Source organism: Pyxicephalus adspersus, chromosome 9 (genome assembly GCF_032062135.1).
Source record: "Pyxicephalus adspersus chromosome 9, UCB_Pads_2.0, whole genome shotgun sequence".
Taxonomy (NCBI): Eukaryota; Metazoa; Chordata; class Amphibia; order Anura; family Pyxicephalidae; genus Pyxicephalus; species Pyxicephalus adspersus.
Window position 1 is genome coordinate 35,981,459 of NC_092866.1, and position 19,938 is coordinate 36,001,396.

General features: G+C 40.2%; 1 protein-coding gene across 3 annotated transcripts in view; it reads right to left on the minus strand.

The window, feature by feature from the left end:
- Positions 1-13,984: 13,984 nt before the first annotated feature.
- Positions 13,985-19,938, minus strand: part of CHRM1 (cholinergic receptor muscarinic 1) — a 175,987-nt gene continuing 170,033 nt past the window's right edge. For all 3 annotated transcript variants that reach the window (XM_072421417.1, XM_072421415.1, XM_072421416.1), the window contains 2 exons: positions 16,631-18,268; positions 13,985-14,502 (listed from right to left, as the gene is read on the minus strand). In XM_072421417.1, the coding sequence (XP_072277518.1) occupies positions 16,635-18,200 (1,566 nt within the window). In that variant the 5' untranslated portion in view covers positions 18,201-18,268 and the 3' untranslated portion in view covers positions 13,985-14,502; positions 16,631-16,634. The remainder of the gene's footprint in view (positions 14,503-16,630; positions 18,269-19,938) is intronic.

Here is a 19,938-nt window from a genome sequence, read left to right on the forward strand (position 1 = left end):
ATGATTTTTTAGGGGAACAGTGACTTTTAATGCAAGCTCGCCAGTGTAAAGCTGCCGGAGATGCGCGGCTTCGGCCGCGAGCTTTTTCAGTTGCTGAATTGCGCGACGGCGTATGATTTCTGATCGCGAATACGAATGCGTGAGCGAGCTTCCGATTTTGCTTGATGAATCAGCCTCTTTGTCTCTGAGACAAAACGGCACCAATAGCTTGCTTGGATGCATCCACTTCCAACACGTAAGGCAAGTTAGGGTCTGGATGTGACAACACAGGAGCGGTGGTAAATTGTGTCTTCAGATGCTGGAATGCCTGCAGGGCGTTATCGTTCCATTGGAAAATCTTCTGTCTCCGAGTTAAATCGGTCAAAGGTCAGAGGATGCGAGAAAAATCTTGAATTAATTTCCGATAGGAATTTGAGAAGCCTAGGAATCTCTGGACCTCCTTGCGTGATGCTGGGACGGGCCAGTCAAAGACAGCCGAAACCTTACTTTGGTCCATAGTGATGCTTTGAGCCGAGATATCCAAGCCTAGGAAGTGTACTCAATCCCTCTCAAATTCACATTTTTCAATCTTTGCGAAAAGATGATTCTGCCAGAGTCTTTTACTTGTCCACGATGCTCCTTGAGGGAATCTTAAAAGATCAGGATGTCGTCCAGATAGACCACAACATATACGTCTAATATGTCTTTGAAAATGTCATTAACAAAACTTTGAAAAGTCGCTGGGGCATTACACAGCCCGAAGGGCATTACTAGATACTCAAGATGCCCGTACCGGGAGTGGAAGGCAGTCTTCCATTCATCTTCCTGTCTCATGCAGATCAAATTGTATGCCCCGCAGGGATCCAACTTGGTAAATATTCTTGCTGTACAGAGCCTTTGGAATAGTTCAGATATCAGAGGAAGTGGGTATCAGTTCTTGATGGTTATCTGGTTCAGAGCGCGATAATCGACACATGGTAGCAGGGAATCGTCCTTTTTCTCAACGAAGAAGATACCCGCTCTGGCTGGTGAGCGTGAAGGTCAGATGAATCCCTTGACAAAGCTTTCTTCAATGTAGGATTTTAATGCAAGGAGTTCTTATTCGGAGAGTGGGAAAATATGGCCATAGGGGATAGTGGACCCTGGCAATAAATTGATGGGGCAGTCATATGGCCTATGAGTGGGCAAAATATCTGCCCCTTTTGGATTGAAGATATCCAAAACTTCTCTGTACATCTGGAGTAATGCTGGGAGTAATGCTTCCTGTTCCAAAGACAAGGTGGCCATGACTAAAGATTCTTTGGTCTCTCATAAACAGTTCTGCTGGCAAAACTTAGAAGAAAAAGAAATGGTACCCTTGTACCTATGGATATCGGGATCATGGATCTGCAGCCAAGATAGTCCCAAAATAACTGGATATTGGTGAGGGTAGCAGGTCAAATGATATGTGCTCATGATGCCTCGAAGGGGTATGTACCTGCATTGGAGTGGTAATTGGTCCGGTACGGGGAGTGGAATGGTTGGCCAATGAAATGGCAATGGGGAGGTTTCTTTCTTGAACTGGAATTCTTTGAACGTGGGCGAATCGTATGTCCATGAAACAATGAGTTGCACCGGAATCAATAATTGGATTGGTCTCGGCGAGGCCTCCTGGCCACTGAAGGTTAAGAGAGATGGATATAAACATCTTTCCCACAGTCATTAAAGGATGGCATTTAGGGGTCTGTAAGTGAGACCTACCCACTGGCCGTCGTGGGCAGTTCAGGTGAAAGTGTCCCGCAGCACCGCAGTATATACACAGTTTCTCATCTCTATGCCGCTGTCTTTCTGTGTCAGAGAGGGGTGAATGACTAGTCACAATTTGCATGTGTTCCTCTCCCTCTGTAGCTGGGTTATTAGTGGAGACCGAAGGAACGGCTGGCAGCCATACTCGACTGAAGGTTTTGACAATGTCCCTTTTTTCTTAATCTCTCTCTCTCAAACGACGATCAATCTGGGTCACCAACATGACAAGGTCGTTTAAAGACTCAGAGATGGAGACATGGGCAAGATCATCCTTGATCCGTTCTGAAAGAACTTGGCGAAATTAGAAGCGGAGTGCTGCTTCATTCCAAGATGTGTATGTGGAGGCCACCCTAAACTCTGCAATGTAGTCCTCAACAGGATGAGAGCCTTGGCGTAATCTGCATAGGGGTTAATTCTGCTGACGCTGCACAACTGGGGTCATCATACACGGCCCCCATAGCATTGAGAAAACCATGCAAGGAGTGGAGAAGGAGGTCACCTTTCTCCATCAGGCGGAAAGCCCGTGCCTGCGGCTCCCCCTGGCAGTAGTGAAATCACCACTTTGACCCGTATAACATCTGTGGGGTATGTCCGTGGCTGTAAGTCAAAAAGCAACTGGCAACAATTCCTGAAAGATCGGAATTTCTTTCCTTTACCATTAAAGTATTCCGGTAAAGGGACGGTTCACGGTCCGGGGATGTAGGGTCCACAGACCCCGGGGATGGGGAGTTCGCAGCGGAGGCTACTTCAGAGCTTTGGCTGGCTGTCAGACAATTCTGGAGGGTATCCAGGCGGTTCTCGAGTTGCGAGTCCCCCCATGCAGATTCTGTACTGCTTGAGTAAGGCTGGAAAGTTGCTAGGTCATTACCTCAAGGGGTGAGGGTTTCCCTCCTGAGCTCATAGTGGGCGGATTGATACTGTCAGCCTTCAGAAAGGAGAGCTCTGTTTGAGGGAATCTTGACTGTGATTAACCAGGAGATCACACACATTTGTATAGGTTAATGGGTAAATGTCCCTTTTAGTTTATTTACAGACCAGATAATGGTAAATGTCAAATGACCTTCCAGGTAAACAGTAGAGTATGTCCAATGACTTGGCAAATAACAATGCTGATAAATGTCCAATGACTTTGCGGATCACAGTGGTGAAATTAGATTGCAGACAAACCTTGCCCTGAAATGGAATGTGGACAGCATTGGTAACTGTCATCCAGAGCTGAGTACTGGGAAGGTGGCAACAGCAGGAGGGGGAGGCAATGGGCCCTTAGACGGAGCGTGGACAGCATTGGTAACTGTCATCTAGAGCTGGTTACTGGGCAGGCGGCAGCAGGAGGAGGAGGTGGTGGGCCCTGAGACGAACTGTTGACAGCATTGGCAACTGTCATCTAGAGCTGGGTACTGGGCAGGCGGCAGCAGGAGGAGGAGGTGGTGGGCCCTGAGACGAAGTGTTGACAGCATTGGTAACTGTCATCTAGAGCTGGGTACTGGGCAGGCGGCAGCAGCAACAACAGGAGGAGGAGGCGGCGGGCCCTGAGATGGAATGTGGATGGCATTGTTAACTGGCATCTAGGGCTGGGTACTCGGCAGGTGGCAGCAGTAAAAGCAAGAGGAGAAGGCCGTGGGCTCTGAGATGGAGTGTGGATGGCATTGTTAACAGTGTAGGGGCTGTAGCTATTTGAGACTTTGCTGTGTAGGAGACTGCCTTTTCCTATCTGCTAGCTGTAACTTTGTAAAGTGCGGCATGGACAGCGGAGCTGTGTACCCGGCTAATTTTTGTACGGAGGACTATTTCTGTATTTCTCTCAAAAAATACAGATATTTAATTCTGATACCACCTGCTGTCTATCAAAAAAGTCAAAAAAATTTCTCTCCAAAAAATACAGATATTTAATTCTGATACCTCTTGCTATCTATCAAAAAGCCAGAAAATGTTTCTGTATTTCTCTAGAAAAATACAGATATTTAATTCTGATACCACCTGCTATCAAAAAAGTCAGAAAAATTTCTCTCCCAAAAATACAGATATTTAATTCTGATACCTCTTGCTATCTATCAAAAAGCCAGAAAAAAATTCTGTATTTCTCTCCAAAAATACAGATATTTAATTCTGATACCTCTTGCTATCTATCAAAAAAGCCAGAAAAATTGAATGTATTTCTCTCAAAAAATACAGATATTTAATTCTGATACCATGTGCTATCTATCTATCAAAAAAAGCAAAAAAATGTCAGTATTTCTCTCCAAAAATACAGGTTTTTAATTCTTATACCTCTTGCTATCAAAAAGGCTGAAATATTTCTGTATTTCCCTCCAAAAAATACAGATTTTTTATTCTGTTACCTCTTGCTATCTTTAAAAAAAGCCAGAAAAAATTCTGTATTTCTCTCAAAAAAATACAGATATTTAATTCTGATACCACTTGCTATCTATTAAAAAAGGCTGAAACATTTCTCTATTTCTCTCCAAAACATACAGATATACAATTTTGATACCTCTTGCTATCTATCAAAAAAGCCAGAAAAAATTCTGTATTTCTCTTCAGAAAATACAGATACTTAATTCTGATACCTCTTGCTATCTAATCAAAAAAGCCAGAAAAAATTCTGTATTTCTCTTCAGAAAATACAGATACTTAATTCTGATACCTCTTGCTATCTATCAAAAAAGCCAGAAAAATGTCAGTATTTCTCTCCAAAAAATACAGATATTTAATTCTGATACCACTTGCTATCAAAAAAGGCAGAAAAAATCTGTATTTCTCTCAAAAAATCCAGATATTTAATTCTGATACCACTTGCTATCTATCAAAAAAGCAAGAAAAAAATCTGTATTTCTCTCCAAAAAATCCAGAATTAAGTATCTCTATTTTTTGGAGAGAAATACAAAAATTTTTTTGCTATTTTTGCGAGAGAGCAAGAGGTATCAGAATTGAAAATCTTTAATTTTTGGAGAGAAATACAGAATTTTTCTGCCTTTTTTGATAGCAAGTGGGATCAGAATTAAATATCTGATCCCACTATCTGTATCTGAAATACTGAAATAGTCCTCCGTACAAAAATTAGCCGGTCTGCAGAGGGTGTGTTGAAGTCATTGCCGATCCAAGCCTTATTCATTTTAATAAAAGTGAGTCATTCGACATTTTCTGCGGATAGGCGAATATGCTTGTCACTCACTACGCCCCGAGCTGCACTGAACACTCTTTCAGATAACACATTTGCGGCTGGGCAGGCAAGGATCTGAATGGCATATTCTGCCAGCTCCGGCCACTGCTCAAGCTTGGATGATCAGTAGCACAGTGGGTCCTGGCTTTTCAGGTTGCAGGTGTCCCCTGTAGAGCTCAGGTATTCCTGCATCATGACTGAGTAGCGCTGCTGACTGTCATTGGCAACTGCTGCACGACTGGCGGCTTTCCTCCGCTCAAAAAAAGCCAGCATAGTTTGGCTTAGACGACCTCTCCTGCTGATGCCAACCATGCCGCTTAAGTTAGTTTGGCTGCTATGGCTGGTGGAACTGCCATGGGGATCCCTGCTGCTGCTGATGGTATATGGAATGGCTGAGCACAAGTCCCTTACAAGTACTTCCTGGTAGTGCTGCATTTTAGGTTCCCTGTATTGAGGCAAGATGAGTTGTTCTATCTCAGGCTTGTAACGTAGATAAAGTAAAGTAGCAATCCAATAGTCATCAGTCTTTGTTTTTATGTGTTGTATGCGCATATCTTTCGCTATGCACTCCTGCATGAAGGCTGTCACACTCCCACTTCTCACGGCTGAGGGAACTCTGGACCCACACTGTGGGTCGAACAGCAGCACAAGGTCTTCCTCCTCCTCCGCCTGGTCTTGCCATCTACGGAACATGCCGCCTTGTGTTTGGGTGGATGGATGCCATGTACCCTCCATATCCTCCTCTGCCCCTTCCTCCCCTTCTCCCATGCCTGCAATCTCCTCCTCATCCTCTTCCAGGTTTTGTGGTACACTATGCCTAGTAGGCATGCATGTCCGAGATGTTTGAAACATCATCTCTTCCTGCAGCATCCGCTCTGTGTCGTGTCCGAGCTCCACCATCATCTGTTCCAGCAGGCATATGATGGGGATGGTGTCACTGCCACAGGCCTGATCCCTGCTGATCATCCTGGTTACTTTTTCCAAGGGTGCCAATACAGTGCACAAGTCCTCAATTTGCAGCCCCTCTGCAGGGCTGAAGTAAGGTAATGTAGGTAAGCATCTCAAACGAACAGACTCGTAAGCCACGTAATCCACCACCGCTTTATGTTGTTCAGCGAACCAATGCAGCATGTAAAAGGTGGATTTCCAATGAGTGGCCACATCACAAATTAACCGGTGCACCAGCAGATTGAGGTTTCTGGCGGAAATGTACAGCTGTGTATGGCTGGTGCTGACAACTTTCTGGTAACAGCGGCTGGAGGTCTGGGTAATTCCCAAGGAACCGAGGCATCGCAACTTCAGGACTGTGTGTCAACGACTGACCTGTGCACCCAAATAGCAGGTGGAAGTGGAGGTCAAGGAGGATATTGCATGGCGATGTGCTCTGGGCGGAGCTAGGTATGCAGGCCTTCCTGCAGTTGCATCTTGTGTAGGAAATATATCTTCCCACTCCGTGCTTTCTGGACCAACTGTCAATTGTCAGGTGCACTTTGCCAGAAACTGTTGCAGGGCCATGGACACATTGCTCTGCACGTGTTCATGCAAGCAGGAACACATTTTTGTGCAAATTACTGCCGCTTGGGCATAACGTACTGTGGATTCGCGCAGAGAAATGCTTAATGGAATGCATGGGAGTCCACCAGCCGGTATGGGAGGAGCTCAAACGCAATCAGCTTTGCAATTGCCGCATTGATTAGCTTTGTTTTGAGGTCATTTGGGCAATATTTCCTCTTGCGTTCCAGCATCTGGGGGATTGAAGGTTGGGTGCTGCTAATGCTAACCATAGAAATATTGGACGATGGGGTAGAAGGTGTGGGGGATGGCAATGATGTCTGGTCTTGACTCCTAGCAATGCAACAAACACCAGCCGATCTGCATTGCAGCTCCTTCTCGCTGCTGGTGGAGCTTGAAAACTGTAATGCTCGGCTACATGCCTCACTCAAATTGCTGGCACCAGCACGGGGACCTTTGGTGGCAGAAGGAGGAAAGGCAGTGGAGGAAGATCTAGCAGCTTGCTTCTGGGGCGGAGGTCGACGCACAGAGCTCTGTGCTTTGCCCAGGTGTTCCCGTCAGGTTAGCGGGTAGTGGGTTTTTAAATGTGTGATCATGCAACTTGTTCCAAGTTTGTTTGGGTTTTTGCCTCGTTTCAAGTGCTGAGCACACAGTTTGCAAATGACCATAGTGTTGTCATCACTATGTACAGTAAAAAATGCCCACATGCGTGAACTGCAAACTGGGCCGAAAAGTGCTCTGGTGCTAGTGCTCGTGGTGGCGGTCTTCGGTTGTTGAGGAACAGCTGTGGTGACAACTGCCGACGATGGACAACTATGACTTGCCTAACTTGTATCTGAAGACTGCAGAGTGTTGACAGCTTTTACCCTCTTCCTCCCTCTCCCCCTTTGAGGGCGCTCTGCAACCTCCTCCTCCTTTTCTTCCTCCTCCCCCTCTTCCTGCCTATGATGACCTCCTTGTTCGCCCTATGTTGAATCAAGGACATCATCATCATTAGATGAAACAGTTCCCTGTATGTTCCGAAATGAAGCAGCGGCCTTTTAGAGACACTTTGAACTGTTTTGTCTGGCTCAGAGTGTTGGGGTGAAAAGTAAGAGGAGGGAAAGCCTGTGAACTGACTCTCCATCAGATGACTGAAACAACTGTGCCTGATCAAGGAATGCGTCCTGCTCCGCCTCTCCAACCGTTCGGTAGGACTCCTCTACGTACTGCTGTACACGAGACTTTCCAGCCAAGAAGGAAGAAGTAGGAGGAACAGGTGTATCAGGGACTATAGTTTGGGAACCCTGTGAGGCCTGTGTCTGGGACTGGGAGGAAGAGGGGGTGCAATCACTTGACCCAGGCTGGGTCATGTACTCTACTACCTGTTGGTCAAGGTGCAGTAATATTGGATGCACACCACCACCAGCAGCTCTAAAATGTCTAAGGTCTGGCTGGCTTCTTTTTCCTGAGTCTGCAGTTAAAAACAAACCCATACTGCTTTGCTTGCCACCCCTGGCAAAGCTGCCTCTTCCTCTTTGGCTAGACATGGTTAAAATGTTTGTGTGGCTTTCCACCCAAATACCTATGCAAAATACTTTGGAGCTAATATGCTTCACAAAGTATAGATTTGTACAGGAAATGGATTTTTATTTTTTTGGTGGGGCGGATTTACCCAAAAAATGTAAGTGCACTTTGTGTGTTGTATGTGGCACTTTCCTTCAGCGGTGATGCTTGTAATATGCAGCACAGTATACAAATGTGATGTCCGTCACTGCGTCTGTCTGACTGTCTCTCAGTACAAGTGTGATATTGTGCACGCCGTCAGGATACCCTGGCTCTGGCTGCCTGTATGTAACACACTGACTGACTCACTATCTATCTATTTGAACACCAACACTAGCTAGCAAATTTATGTCTAGGAGAAATATCCAAACCCTGTGATATTAACAGGATACAGGATATATGATGAAAAAGCTATATTGTTTAAATATGTATAACTGTAAATAGAAAAATACACAATTAACTTTTCAGCCTCAAACCTCTTTCTTTCTCTTCTACATACAAAGCATGATTTTTCAATTAACATAGAGGTGGCTCTACATATTTCATGTCTAACAGAGGCAAGAACCAATACTTATTACGAAGTAATATTCCTCCTAGACAGTATGAAGCATGCATGTTGTTAGCTCCTAAGTGTATAACTTTACATTTATCCATATTAAATGTCATTTGTCACTTGGCTGCCCAATCAAACAGTACATCCAGGTCTGCTTGTAGATTATAGATATCCTCTATGGAGTTAATTCCATTACATAGCTAGGTGTCATCTGCAAATCTGCAAACAGAAATGGAACTTTTAATCCCAAACTCTATATCTTTTTTTTTTTAAAGATGTTAAACAGTAAAGGTCCCAACACTGAACACTGGGGTACACCACTAATAACCTTAGACCATTCAGAGTATGAATCAATAATTACAACTCTCTGGATGCAGTCTTTAAGCCAGTTCTGTATCCATTTACAGATTGACTTTTCTAAACCTTTTGACCCTAACTTGCATATTAACCGTCTGTGTGTGTCAAATGCTTTAGCAAAGTCCAAGTACACTATATCAACTGCTACTCCACTGTCTACCTGTTTACTTACTTCCTCATAAAAACAAAGTAAATTTGTTTGACAACTTCGGCCTTTTTAGAAGCCATGCTGACTATCACTTATAATATTGTTTTCTAGTAGAAACTCCTCTATTTGGTTCTTTATCAAACTCTCTAGAACCTTTCCAACTATGGACGTTAAACTAACCAGTCTGTAGTTACCTGGTCATAACTTTGCTCCCTTTTTGAACATAGGAACCACATTGGCTTTAAGCCAATCTATCGGTACCTTGCCATTGACTAAAGAGTTTCTAAAAATTAGAAATAATGGCTTTGAAATAACTGAGCTCAGCTCTTTGAGGACACATGGATGTAATCCATCAGGTCCTGGTATTTTGTCAACATTAATTTTGCCCAACTGTTTCTCAATCATATCAATTTTGAGCCATTGTGACTCATTTAAGGCAGTGACATTGCTATTATGCATTTGGACTTGAACTCTGTCATTTTCCCTGTGTACGCAGAGCTAAAAGAAAAGTGTTTCGTAGGTCCGTCTTTTCATTATCCCCAGTTACCAACCCAGAGACATGCTTAAAGGGGCATACATGCTCAGATCTAAACGTTTTTCTTCTAATATATTTTTAAAAATGTGGGGGGGTTTCCCTTACTTTCCTTCGCAATCTGTTAATTTTTGCGTTTTGCACAATTTATCTTATTTTTTACATCTTTTGTTATATTCTTTTATAGTTTTCGAACGATGAAGGGGATCCTTCATTTTTATATATTTGGAATGCACTTTTCTAGTTCCTTATGGCTTTTTTAACATCAGCTGTGAGCCACATATGTTTTAATTTTACCCTCTAAAACTTATTACCCATTGGAATATTTTTTTCAATGTGCTTGTGTAGAACAGACTTGAAACATTCCCATTTCTGTTGTGTGTTCTTTGAGGACAATATTGTCTCCTAGTCCAAGTCACAGAGAGCCGCCCTAATAATGGAAGGTTTCCTCTCTTAAAATTTATTGGTTTTATCTTTCCTGTTTTTGCTTCCAGATTACAGTTTTCATTAAAAGAAATCATATTGTGGTCACTGCTACGCAGATTCTCTTTTTATGCACATTTGTTATAAGCTCTGCATTTCTTCCTTAGCACTGGGGGGCCTAAAGCAGACTCCAATAATTGTATTATGCATCCCCACATTCAACTCCACCCATAATGTCTCAACCTCATCACATGCTCCATCAACAATTTCTTATTTCACATTCAATTTCAGATCACTTCTCACATACAGACACCACCATTTTTTTCATTTGACTCTGTCTTTACGAAAAAGTGTATAACCAGGAATATTGACAGCCCAGTCATCTGAAGAACAAATCTAGGATTCAGCAACACCAACTATGTCATAATGCTCTTTATTCATTAAGGCTTCCAACTCCCCTATTTTGTTTGCCAGATAGGTAGTTTAAAAGGCCAGAATCTGCCTTAGCCCATCGCATGGCACTTGATATGGACAGTGATATTGATATCTATCTGTGATCCTTTGAAAAAAATATGTTGTTAGTATTACTGACACTAATGCGGTAAGCTAAGTAATATTTGTCCTGACCAGTTACCTGATATTCGTCCATAAAACCTATTAGCAGGGGCCAGAAACTGTGGAGATGAAAACAAGAAAAATACCCCAACAAACCCCAAACAACATTACATTCAACAGGGCAATTCCATGAAATACCTAACGTTCTACCTAAATCTTGTTGTCCATTCTTCTCTTACAGATCTTACCTACACCTGTAAGCTAAATCCTCCACCAGCACTCATAACTCCTACTACCAGGCTAACATTTGCTGATACTCGCACATGCTATACTTGTATAAAGCAAATCTGGACATCTCAGGAACACCTAAACTAAGCAGAATAAGTTTTCTGCTACTGAAAAACCTGTCAGCCCCCTTTCCAAAGAAGGAAGTGAGGGCAACAATACCAACCTACAGCCTGTCACCTTGGTCATCAAACCATCACAAGTTTTCATGACACATACACATAATTTACACTAGTTCCTTCTGAGCTGGTGGAAAGTATTGGGGTAACCTAACCACATATACCCCACACATGGATTTACATTATTTAGGGGTGTCAATGAGATTACCAAGATTGGAGTTTCTGATGAGATTCCTACGTAGGTCCTGCTGGGTGCAGATTTGAGAACCTTGGTCTTGTATGATCATCCCTCCAAATACATTCAGAATTTACCAACTGTACCTTGAGGATATACAAAGTTACAGAACAAAGATGTGAGAATGACATCTGGGAAACTTTGGAATGGACACAAGGAAGGAAATGGGTTAAATGTGTGCAGTTCGCCTAGAAAAAGAGATTGGAAAGTGATAATCAACCTGCATACACGTAACAAAGTACATTCATTTCTGAATATGTATTGTTAGAATTGAATTGCAAAGTGTTACCTGTGTTAAGTCTGCAAATCCTGCAATGAAGCAGTCTCTGGATGCAGAGATGGAGGAAGGCACATTTAAACTTTTTCCTTGCTCTGACCTTATAGCCTCTATCAACCCAAAGCTACTGTCCTTCTTCATCAGCAAACATTTCATTTTTGGTGCAATCTTTTTGAGGTCTATCTTACCCAAAAGGATGCAGATACTACAACATTTTAATAGAACGTATCTGCATGTTTAAACTCATCACAAATCAAAGAAAAGACACATGATTCCTTTTTTATAGAAAGACACAGCTATGCAAATCTACCATGCTTTGCAGTGATTTAGTAGGCTTTATGGGTACTTTTGGCTCACCTGACTATAAATCTACACGTTTTTTATTTCTACCTAAAACATAGAAATTGCTCAGGTCATAAAGAAACATATTAAGGTAAACTGCTATAACTAAAGAAACAAGGATTTCTAAGATCGTTTCAATATAGTTCTCCTAGATAGTATTGTTTTTTCCACTTAGTAAATGCTGTACAGTATTCTATCTTCTGTTACGTAGTTCAGGCCTAGGATTGTTCTCATCTTCCTTGCACTTAGCAACTATAAAATGTTCTTGCCTCGTTGGCCGAAGGTTGCTTTTTCTATTAAAATATGTTTTATTACACAAAGATATACAGAATACAAAAGAACTAATGACAAATGTTTTGCAATCTGTACATTTCTGATTACTTACAAAGAGAGGAAAACATTTATTTTTCTGTATGAATGTTGTCCTTGCATTCTTCTCTGTTGGCATTATAACTTAGTAGACTATTCACAATGCCTATGTGGTTTAATATCATTATGATGGCAAAGTAAAAACATTTTACATTTCTAAAATAAATTGGATGCACAAAAGATATTGAACACTGGATAGGCTCATAAGATAACTTGTACGTACAAGGAAAAGTGCACCTTTGTTTTGCCATATACTGCAAAGCAACAAATTAATTTCCTTAATTCCTTTCATTTAATTTTTCTTACCTTTACTATTTCACAAATGTAGTGATGAACTATGAAACAAATTATTTTTGTGGAAGATTACAGGAGATTGCAGGGCCTAAAGTTTTACACATTTCATCTCAATATTACCTATCCAAATTACTACAGATCCCAATCTGTGGAAATGTCCTGGTGTATTTGAAAAAGTATGGGGGGATTGGATCAACTTACTTCCAGGTTAGTTTCTCATAATCTGTTTGCTGTTTTTGATTTGTCTCATACTTTATTTAATACCTTGTACATTTTTTTATGTGATGTCAACAAACTGAATTACATATTCATATATTCTCCTTTATTGTTCACATTAATTGAATACTTCTCTACTTCTGCATCATTGGCATCAGTAATATAGACAAAGGCAAAAAAAAACATGGTTTTACTGTAAAATAGAAATTGCAATATAGGTGGTAATACTTTGCTAAAACCAGTAGTAGTTACATTTGCATGTAAATAAATTTGCATTTTAGTTCATCAGCATCATAACGCTCCACAATCTACAAAATTATTGCTTTCCAGTCAGTTTGTACTGTTCATATGATTGTGAAACATTTTCATCTATAAAACTTTTAATTAATTCCTTTAATTTATAAAATTTGTATCATAAAAATAACTGTTGTTTTATGAAATGTACATATACTTCAATTACATGTTTGGGATTGTCTGAAAGCTATACATGGTGTTAATAAATAAGGTAGCGCACAGCTTTTTTCAATTAATTCAAAAAATCATCTACAGCTTTAAGACCACTGTGATGCTAATGAGCTAAAACTTGATGCAAATGTACCCCCTGTTGGCTTTAACATTTTGTTCATATTATATTTATGGACAAATGACATGCTTTTTGAATTTTTATCGGGTTGTTTCCATAGGTCTCCCACCAATGTGTAACTTTTAATGTTCAAAAAGCCTTTTTAATCACTCCCACAAATGGTTAATCAGCACAATCTAAAATCCAACTATGATCAGAGTTGACTTGTAAATCTGGCGTTGTTAGCTGATTTTTAGAATAAATTGTGTGCACATCTTGAAAATTCAAATTATTACCTTTGAATAAACATTTTTGGATCTTACAATAGCAATGGAAAATTTATATGATGACTTCATACACTGACAGATGCAAACATTTGGCCTTGGAAGTAGATTGCTGCAACTATATTGAAACCCTCCTTGTGCCAATATGTTAGCAGTTTGGTAATGGTAGAGTATACCAGTACTGAAAATGTTTTTTTTTGGAGGGTAGAATGAGAAAAAGGTAAAACAATTTTGATGCTAATTTAAAAAAAGATGCTAATGTTGGCCAACATGTCTCTATCCAGGTAATATGTGCTGTGTAAAGTTTTCAAGTGGGTTTTGTGTTCCCATAGGGACACCCCAAAGTGACATTACACAGGACCAAAGCAGTTGCCCCAAGTCCTAATGGTGATCAATAAATGACAAAGATTGGAAATGAAACATAAGTACAGATTACCTATTCCAAAGGCTAAGTCACATTAAAAACAGAATACCAGCAATTCATCTTCAGCAAGTGCAAAGAATGAGACAGGCTGCCTTATGTGTTAATGCAGAATCTGTTTTTATTTAGTTGAGTTTATAATAAATACACAGCCCTTCCCACCAACATTTTTTGTAAACAGTAGAAAACCATATAATGCTCTTTGGACTTCCTTTGTTTGGTTTGGCACATCAGGGGGATACACCCTAACATGAATAGGGAATAACTTTCCTGAAAGGGTTAGACCAGCATTGCCTAGACTTTCTTCCTTCTCATAGTTCAAAATAACATATACAAGATGTGTTAAAGCCAAGACAGTCAGACTTCATCAAAGAAATAGTCAATTGGATATTTGATAGTGTCCCAGTAAGAGGACCAAAACTGCCCTTTCCTTCTTGTCCCCATTTTGTTTCGAGTGCATTTCTTATAGTCCACTCAGCCCACATAGGTGACTTCACGTCTTCTTAGGTTCTGACAGCAGAACTTGTGTCCATAAGTATAATCTCTGTCCTAAAGAGGAAAAAAATAATCGGTGAATAAATTAACTCTTTATCATATTACCTACAAATTTTTGCTAAAAAGATGTTTCTATCCTTGTACATCATTTTCTGAATGTTGCCTGATCATTGAATGTTCCATATTAATCTTATGCAGTATAGACATTTTTTAGAATATTTATTAGCACTGTTTTGAGTACATAATTTAGAAGTCAAGTTCTGCAATAGGGCTCAATATTTTGCCCATGTGGCCTAGCACAGCCATTAATTTCACTAAGGCTGCATACACATGTGCAATAATTGTCGTTGGAAAGGATCTTTCACGAAAAGGGTGCTGTACACACGCCAGATTCTTGTCTGACATCGGCCCTGAGCCGATTATCGGACAAGAACCATTGGACGTGTGTACATAGCCCTACATACATCTAAAGCCTCCAAAATAGTACTAGTATTTACAATTAGTATTGTCACACAAAATTAAAGGTTCCTATCTGTTGTAATTTACAGTAATTTTCCACAGACGAGAAGATTTTTAGTTTAAGTAATACTTTTTTTTGGGTAGCTTAAGTTATTAAAGCTACAGACTTTTGGACCTTTGTCCACTTAAGCCTGAAAGAAGATACCCAAGATCAAAATGCTGTTATCATTATTAACTAAAGTTAGCCAATAAAGGGTATCACTTAAACTACAAATATTCCACATAGCAATACTTCTAAATAAGAAACATAGAATTCTCCTTTCTACATGTCTTAATAGAAAAAGGTCTACCCACACTCCTAGCTACATAGTAATATTACAAGTGTTCTATATATAGTTCTCCTACAGAACAAACACATACAATATGTGTTCGTTGAGTCTTACAAGATAAAAATGCCTACAGATAAAGGAAAGTAATGGACTGCATAGAAGGACGTTGTGAAGCAAACTCAATTTTTTGATCTGGTCAAAACAAAAGTTTCACATTTGCCTGGAACCTGCTACGGATTAAACTATAGTTTATAGTCAATTTCATAGCACAGCCCACAAGGGAGGCATTTATTGGTAAATAACATACATAAATTATAGTACCTGCACATGTAATCTTATAAGTAGCAGATGTAGTGCTGAATAAAATTTTAATAAATCACTCTTCATCAACTATTTTTTAGGGCTACTCATAGGTATAAAATGCAAATTGATTTATCTGCTTTTACCTGCACTACCCCCAAACCCAAACTGCATTTTTATTTTCATTGCAGAATCATGGTCTTCCCCAATATATGTCACCTGTCCCACAAACTTCTCTTTAATCATTATATAGCTTGTATCGATAGACTATAACCACCAGAGGAGGCTGAGGCTCTGTAGGGAAGTAAGTAAAGCTAATGTGATAGGGCCAGTGGGTTAGCATAGATTTACATACAGCTCTACTAAAAATAAGCTTGATCCATCATGGGGAAAAGTATGGGGGTTGCCGTTTCTAGTGTCCTTCATAAAATAGGTAAGAATTCTTTATTTCTATATGTGTTCCTTTAAAAGCCAATACATCAGCATGAGAGTCAAGCAGCTAAAATTCTTAAAATAAGAGGTCAGTCACAATAGTTATATCTAGCCAATTTCATTTTAAAACAAACATGACCCAGAAGAGGTAAAATGTGGCTACATATATTTTTTTTTGTAATTGTTAAACCTTTCACCCTGACAATAACTAGCTTACTCTAAGGGAAGCCAGTTCTGGGTTTTTGCATTTAAAAATAAATCTATATTCAGACTGTAACCTTCACATGCCATGTACACCTTTAGTGGTCAGTGCAGGCCTGCATTACAGAAAAAACATAGGAGGGGTTGAACCCCAAAAGCATGTTCAAAAGCATGTTCTAAAAGATCATTAGTGCATAAGGGGATGAAAAAAGGATCAATAACTTTTAGGTACTTATCTATGTTGTTGAAAGTGCACTAATAGGTATACAAACACCTTACACAACATACTTGAAAACTGTTCCATGTTTCTTTGTTTACTAAAAACAAATATTTATATAGAACCCAGGCAGGTGTCATTACAATTAAAATGTATACAAGCTGTGGGCCAGCAGCATGAGAAAATATTCACAAATATTACCACAGTGAAACCAACAACTTTAACTTTAGATATTACCACCCACCCCATTACTGTGATGGGGTCCTGAAAAAAGCTGCTTGGTGTCTGTGGGTTCTCCATTTGCGTTTGTCCCACCGGCATAGTAGGAGCATTTTGAAGGTACGTCTGAAGGAGCGATTGCAGAGCGCATAACACATTGGGTTAACTGTACTGTTAACATAGCATAGCCAGTAACCCAATTCCCACAGTTTGGTTGGGATGCAGTTCTTGCAGAATGTGGAGACTAGCACCATAATATTATAAGGAGTCCATGTCAAAATAAATGCCAGCAATATAGCACTTAATGTCCTTGCTGCCTTTTTTTCTTTAATGAGTGAATTGCTTTTCCTCTTTCCATGTCGTGTTTTTTCAATCTTGGCTTTAATAATAGTTGATGGTAGAGTGGAGGTCTGAGACTTGGATGGTTTCCTAGATACCTCCTGCTTTCCTCCATTGGCTTCATTTTCAATGACCCCTTTTTCCAGAGTGTCATTGGAACCATGAGAACCTGTGGGTGTCCCAACTACAGAGCTGACCATTGGTAAGCGCATGACTGCAGAACAGATGTTTTTCATCTCATAGGGGTTTTCATCTCCATCAGAGGAAGAGGACACTGAATCTGCAGAAGCAGCATCTTCCATAGTATTCCAGCTTCCATTACTTCTATGCTGAGGATAGCTTCTGAGTGATGGGCTAGCAGCAAGTCTACCAGGAAAACAGCAAGCTGTCCTCACCCTTGGTACAGTCGAATGTGATTTAGGCAAACGTTCCGATTCTCCCATGCCACTGCTACTGCCACTTCTGACACTGCCCAATGGCCGGACAATGTTTTCTGTCTCGGAACCCTGCAGGCCAGCCAATTCTCTGCTTCTGTTCTCGGTTTCTCTGTAAATCCTCCAATACAGTATAATCATAATAGTGACTGGTAGATAGAAGGCAGCAATGGCAGTGCCAAATGTAATAGTGGGTTCTGACAAGAATTGTATGTAACATGCACCAGGTTCCACTGTCCTCTCACCCACAATGTACTGCCAGCATAATATAGCAGGTGCCCACAAAATGAAAGAGATTATCCATGCTAATCCGATCATGATGGCAGCTCGTCTTGGGGTTCTTTTAGCTCTGTATGTTAGGGGCCGAGTTATGGAAAAGTAGCGGTCAAAGCTAATGATAAGCAAGTTCATTACAGAAGCATTACTTGCAACATAATCCAGTGCCAACCACAGGTCACAGGAAACATTGCCAAGTGCCCAACGTCCCATAATAATGTAGGTGGTATATAAATTCATTGATATTGCACCAATGATGACATCAGCAACCGCTAAACTAAGAATAAAGTAGTTGTTGACAGTTTTTAGGTCACTGTTCACTTTGAAAGCCAAGAAAACCAGTACATTTCCAACCACTGTGATAAAGGAAAGGATTCCTGTTGTAATGACAATTAACACCACCTGCCACATGGCATGGCCTCCAAATGGGTCATAGTATACTGGTTCTGTAGAATTTGTGGTCAGCGGGGCAATTGTAGTATTGTTCATGGTTGGAAGCCAGGTAGTCACCGATTCTTGCCCAACATTCTGATACAAGGCTAACATGACATTTTCCAAGGAAGCTGGATCACTTTTAGCCAAGTCTTTAAAACCCACTCCAAAGCAGTTCAATCCTACAATAAAAAAGCAGAATGATGATCAGGGACATGGATTATGAATTGTAAAGCTGTAAAACCTATTGGAAAGAACATGGAAGTTGTTAGAAAAGTGCAGGATTCCATGAGTAGGAAGGAGCCAACAAAAATATTGGCATACTGCAAAAACCTATAAACTTCTACGTTCACTGCCATATGTAAAGCATACTATACAGAGCCTTATTGTATTTCACCTGCCTCTTACTCTCATCTTTACTTTTGTTTGCAACTTCGGCTGCATGTTTCTATGTCTCTCAATATTTCATTCTGTGCTTCACACCCGCCTCTCCCATTCTGCTATGTGTGTCTTTGTAATCTGTAACTAAACAAAGCCGGATTTATGATCTCTGTTGTTTGAGTGTTGGAGGAAGGGGTTTTGTTGCAGAAGGAGTCACCCCACCCCCTGTGTCAGGAAAGTAGGGGAGACAGAAGTGGTTGGACAGGTTTAGTTTTAACAAGTAAAATGATTAAAAGAAGGCGGAAGCAACTGAAAGAGGTAAAAAATACTTGTGTAGTTGTTGTAGCTAACCATATGTTGCTGGAGGACCTCCTTTTCTTGGCTGCCATTCCTTCAAACTATTCTTGCCATTTCACCTTTTTCCTGTTTATCTTTTTTATGGCTTCATCTGTACTTTTTTTTTATTGTTTATTTATTTATTTTTTTCCCATCATTTGTTTACTAATCTGAATTTCAGTATACTGGACAGAATGTACCCTGCAAGCGCCACCTGTATTATCTGATCTTTGAACGGTCTTTGAAAGGTGTTCTAATAAACTTTAAAATCTTTAAAGTTTTTTGATGACCATTCTATTCTCTGCAGAATAAGGCATGCATGACCTAATTATTGCAAGTAATATTTTGTTATATTTCAGATCCTATAGTTAGCAGTACAGGACACTGATTAGCCTCCTTAATGTCTGCTTGGCAGTTTTACATAAAATGAGGTAGTAACAAGTCCAAACCAAATAGACTACCCACAGACAACAATTTATTAAACTTGATGTAAGCACATCAAGGAGCTAATTTTCCCTCTTGTTGGTTAATTGTGGAAGGAACAGTCTTTAACCTCTTGGAGTGGGCAAAGGGCAGATATGTTAAATACAAATTATAGTGGGCTGAAATGAGTTGAATTAATTTTCACTGTGATTACTGGGCCACAGCTACTCATTTCCAGGAAAAATTTATAGGAGTTTAGTAATTCCCAATCACAAATTCTATTTACAAGCTATCCCATAGGAAGAAGTTATAAAAATGTCCTGAGTTGTTCTGGTGCACAATGATATACCACAAGATAGACTTTATCAACTGGAAATGGCTAAGACCTTATTCCATTTAATTTCTAGCTGATATGCTACAGGGAAAGTGGGAGAAAGCTTTATGCAGCAAAAATCATTTGATGCTGATCACCTGATGTCTGATGCTTCTAGTCCATAGACTCCTGGGAAAAAATTCTTATAACTTTTTTGTTACTTAAGTGAAGTTTGTGGCCAAGTATACACATTTAAGTATTTACACAAATAGTAAATAGGCTTTAAGTAAAAACATTTACTATCTACTACATTTACTATTTACTATCACTCTAGCTGCATGCATTGTGGAGCAATTCATCCTCAAAGTTCAAGGCAGAAACACAGAACTGAAGTTCTTC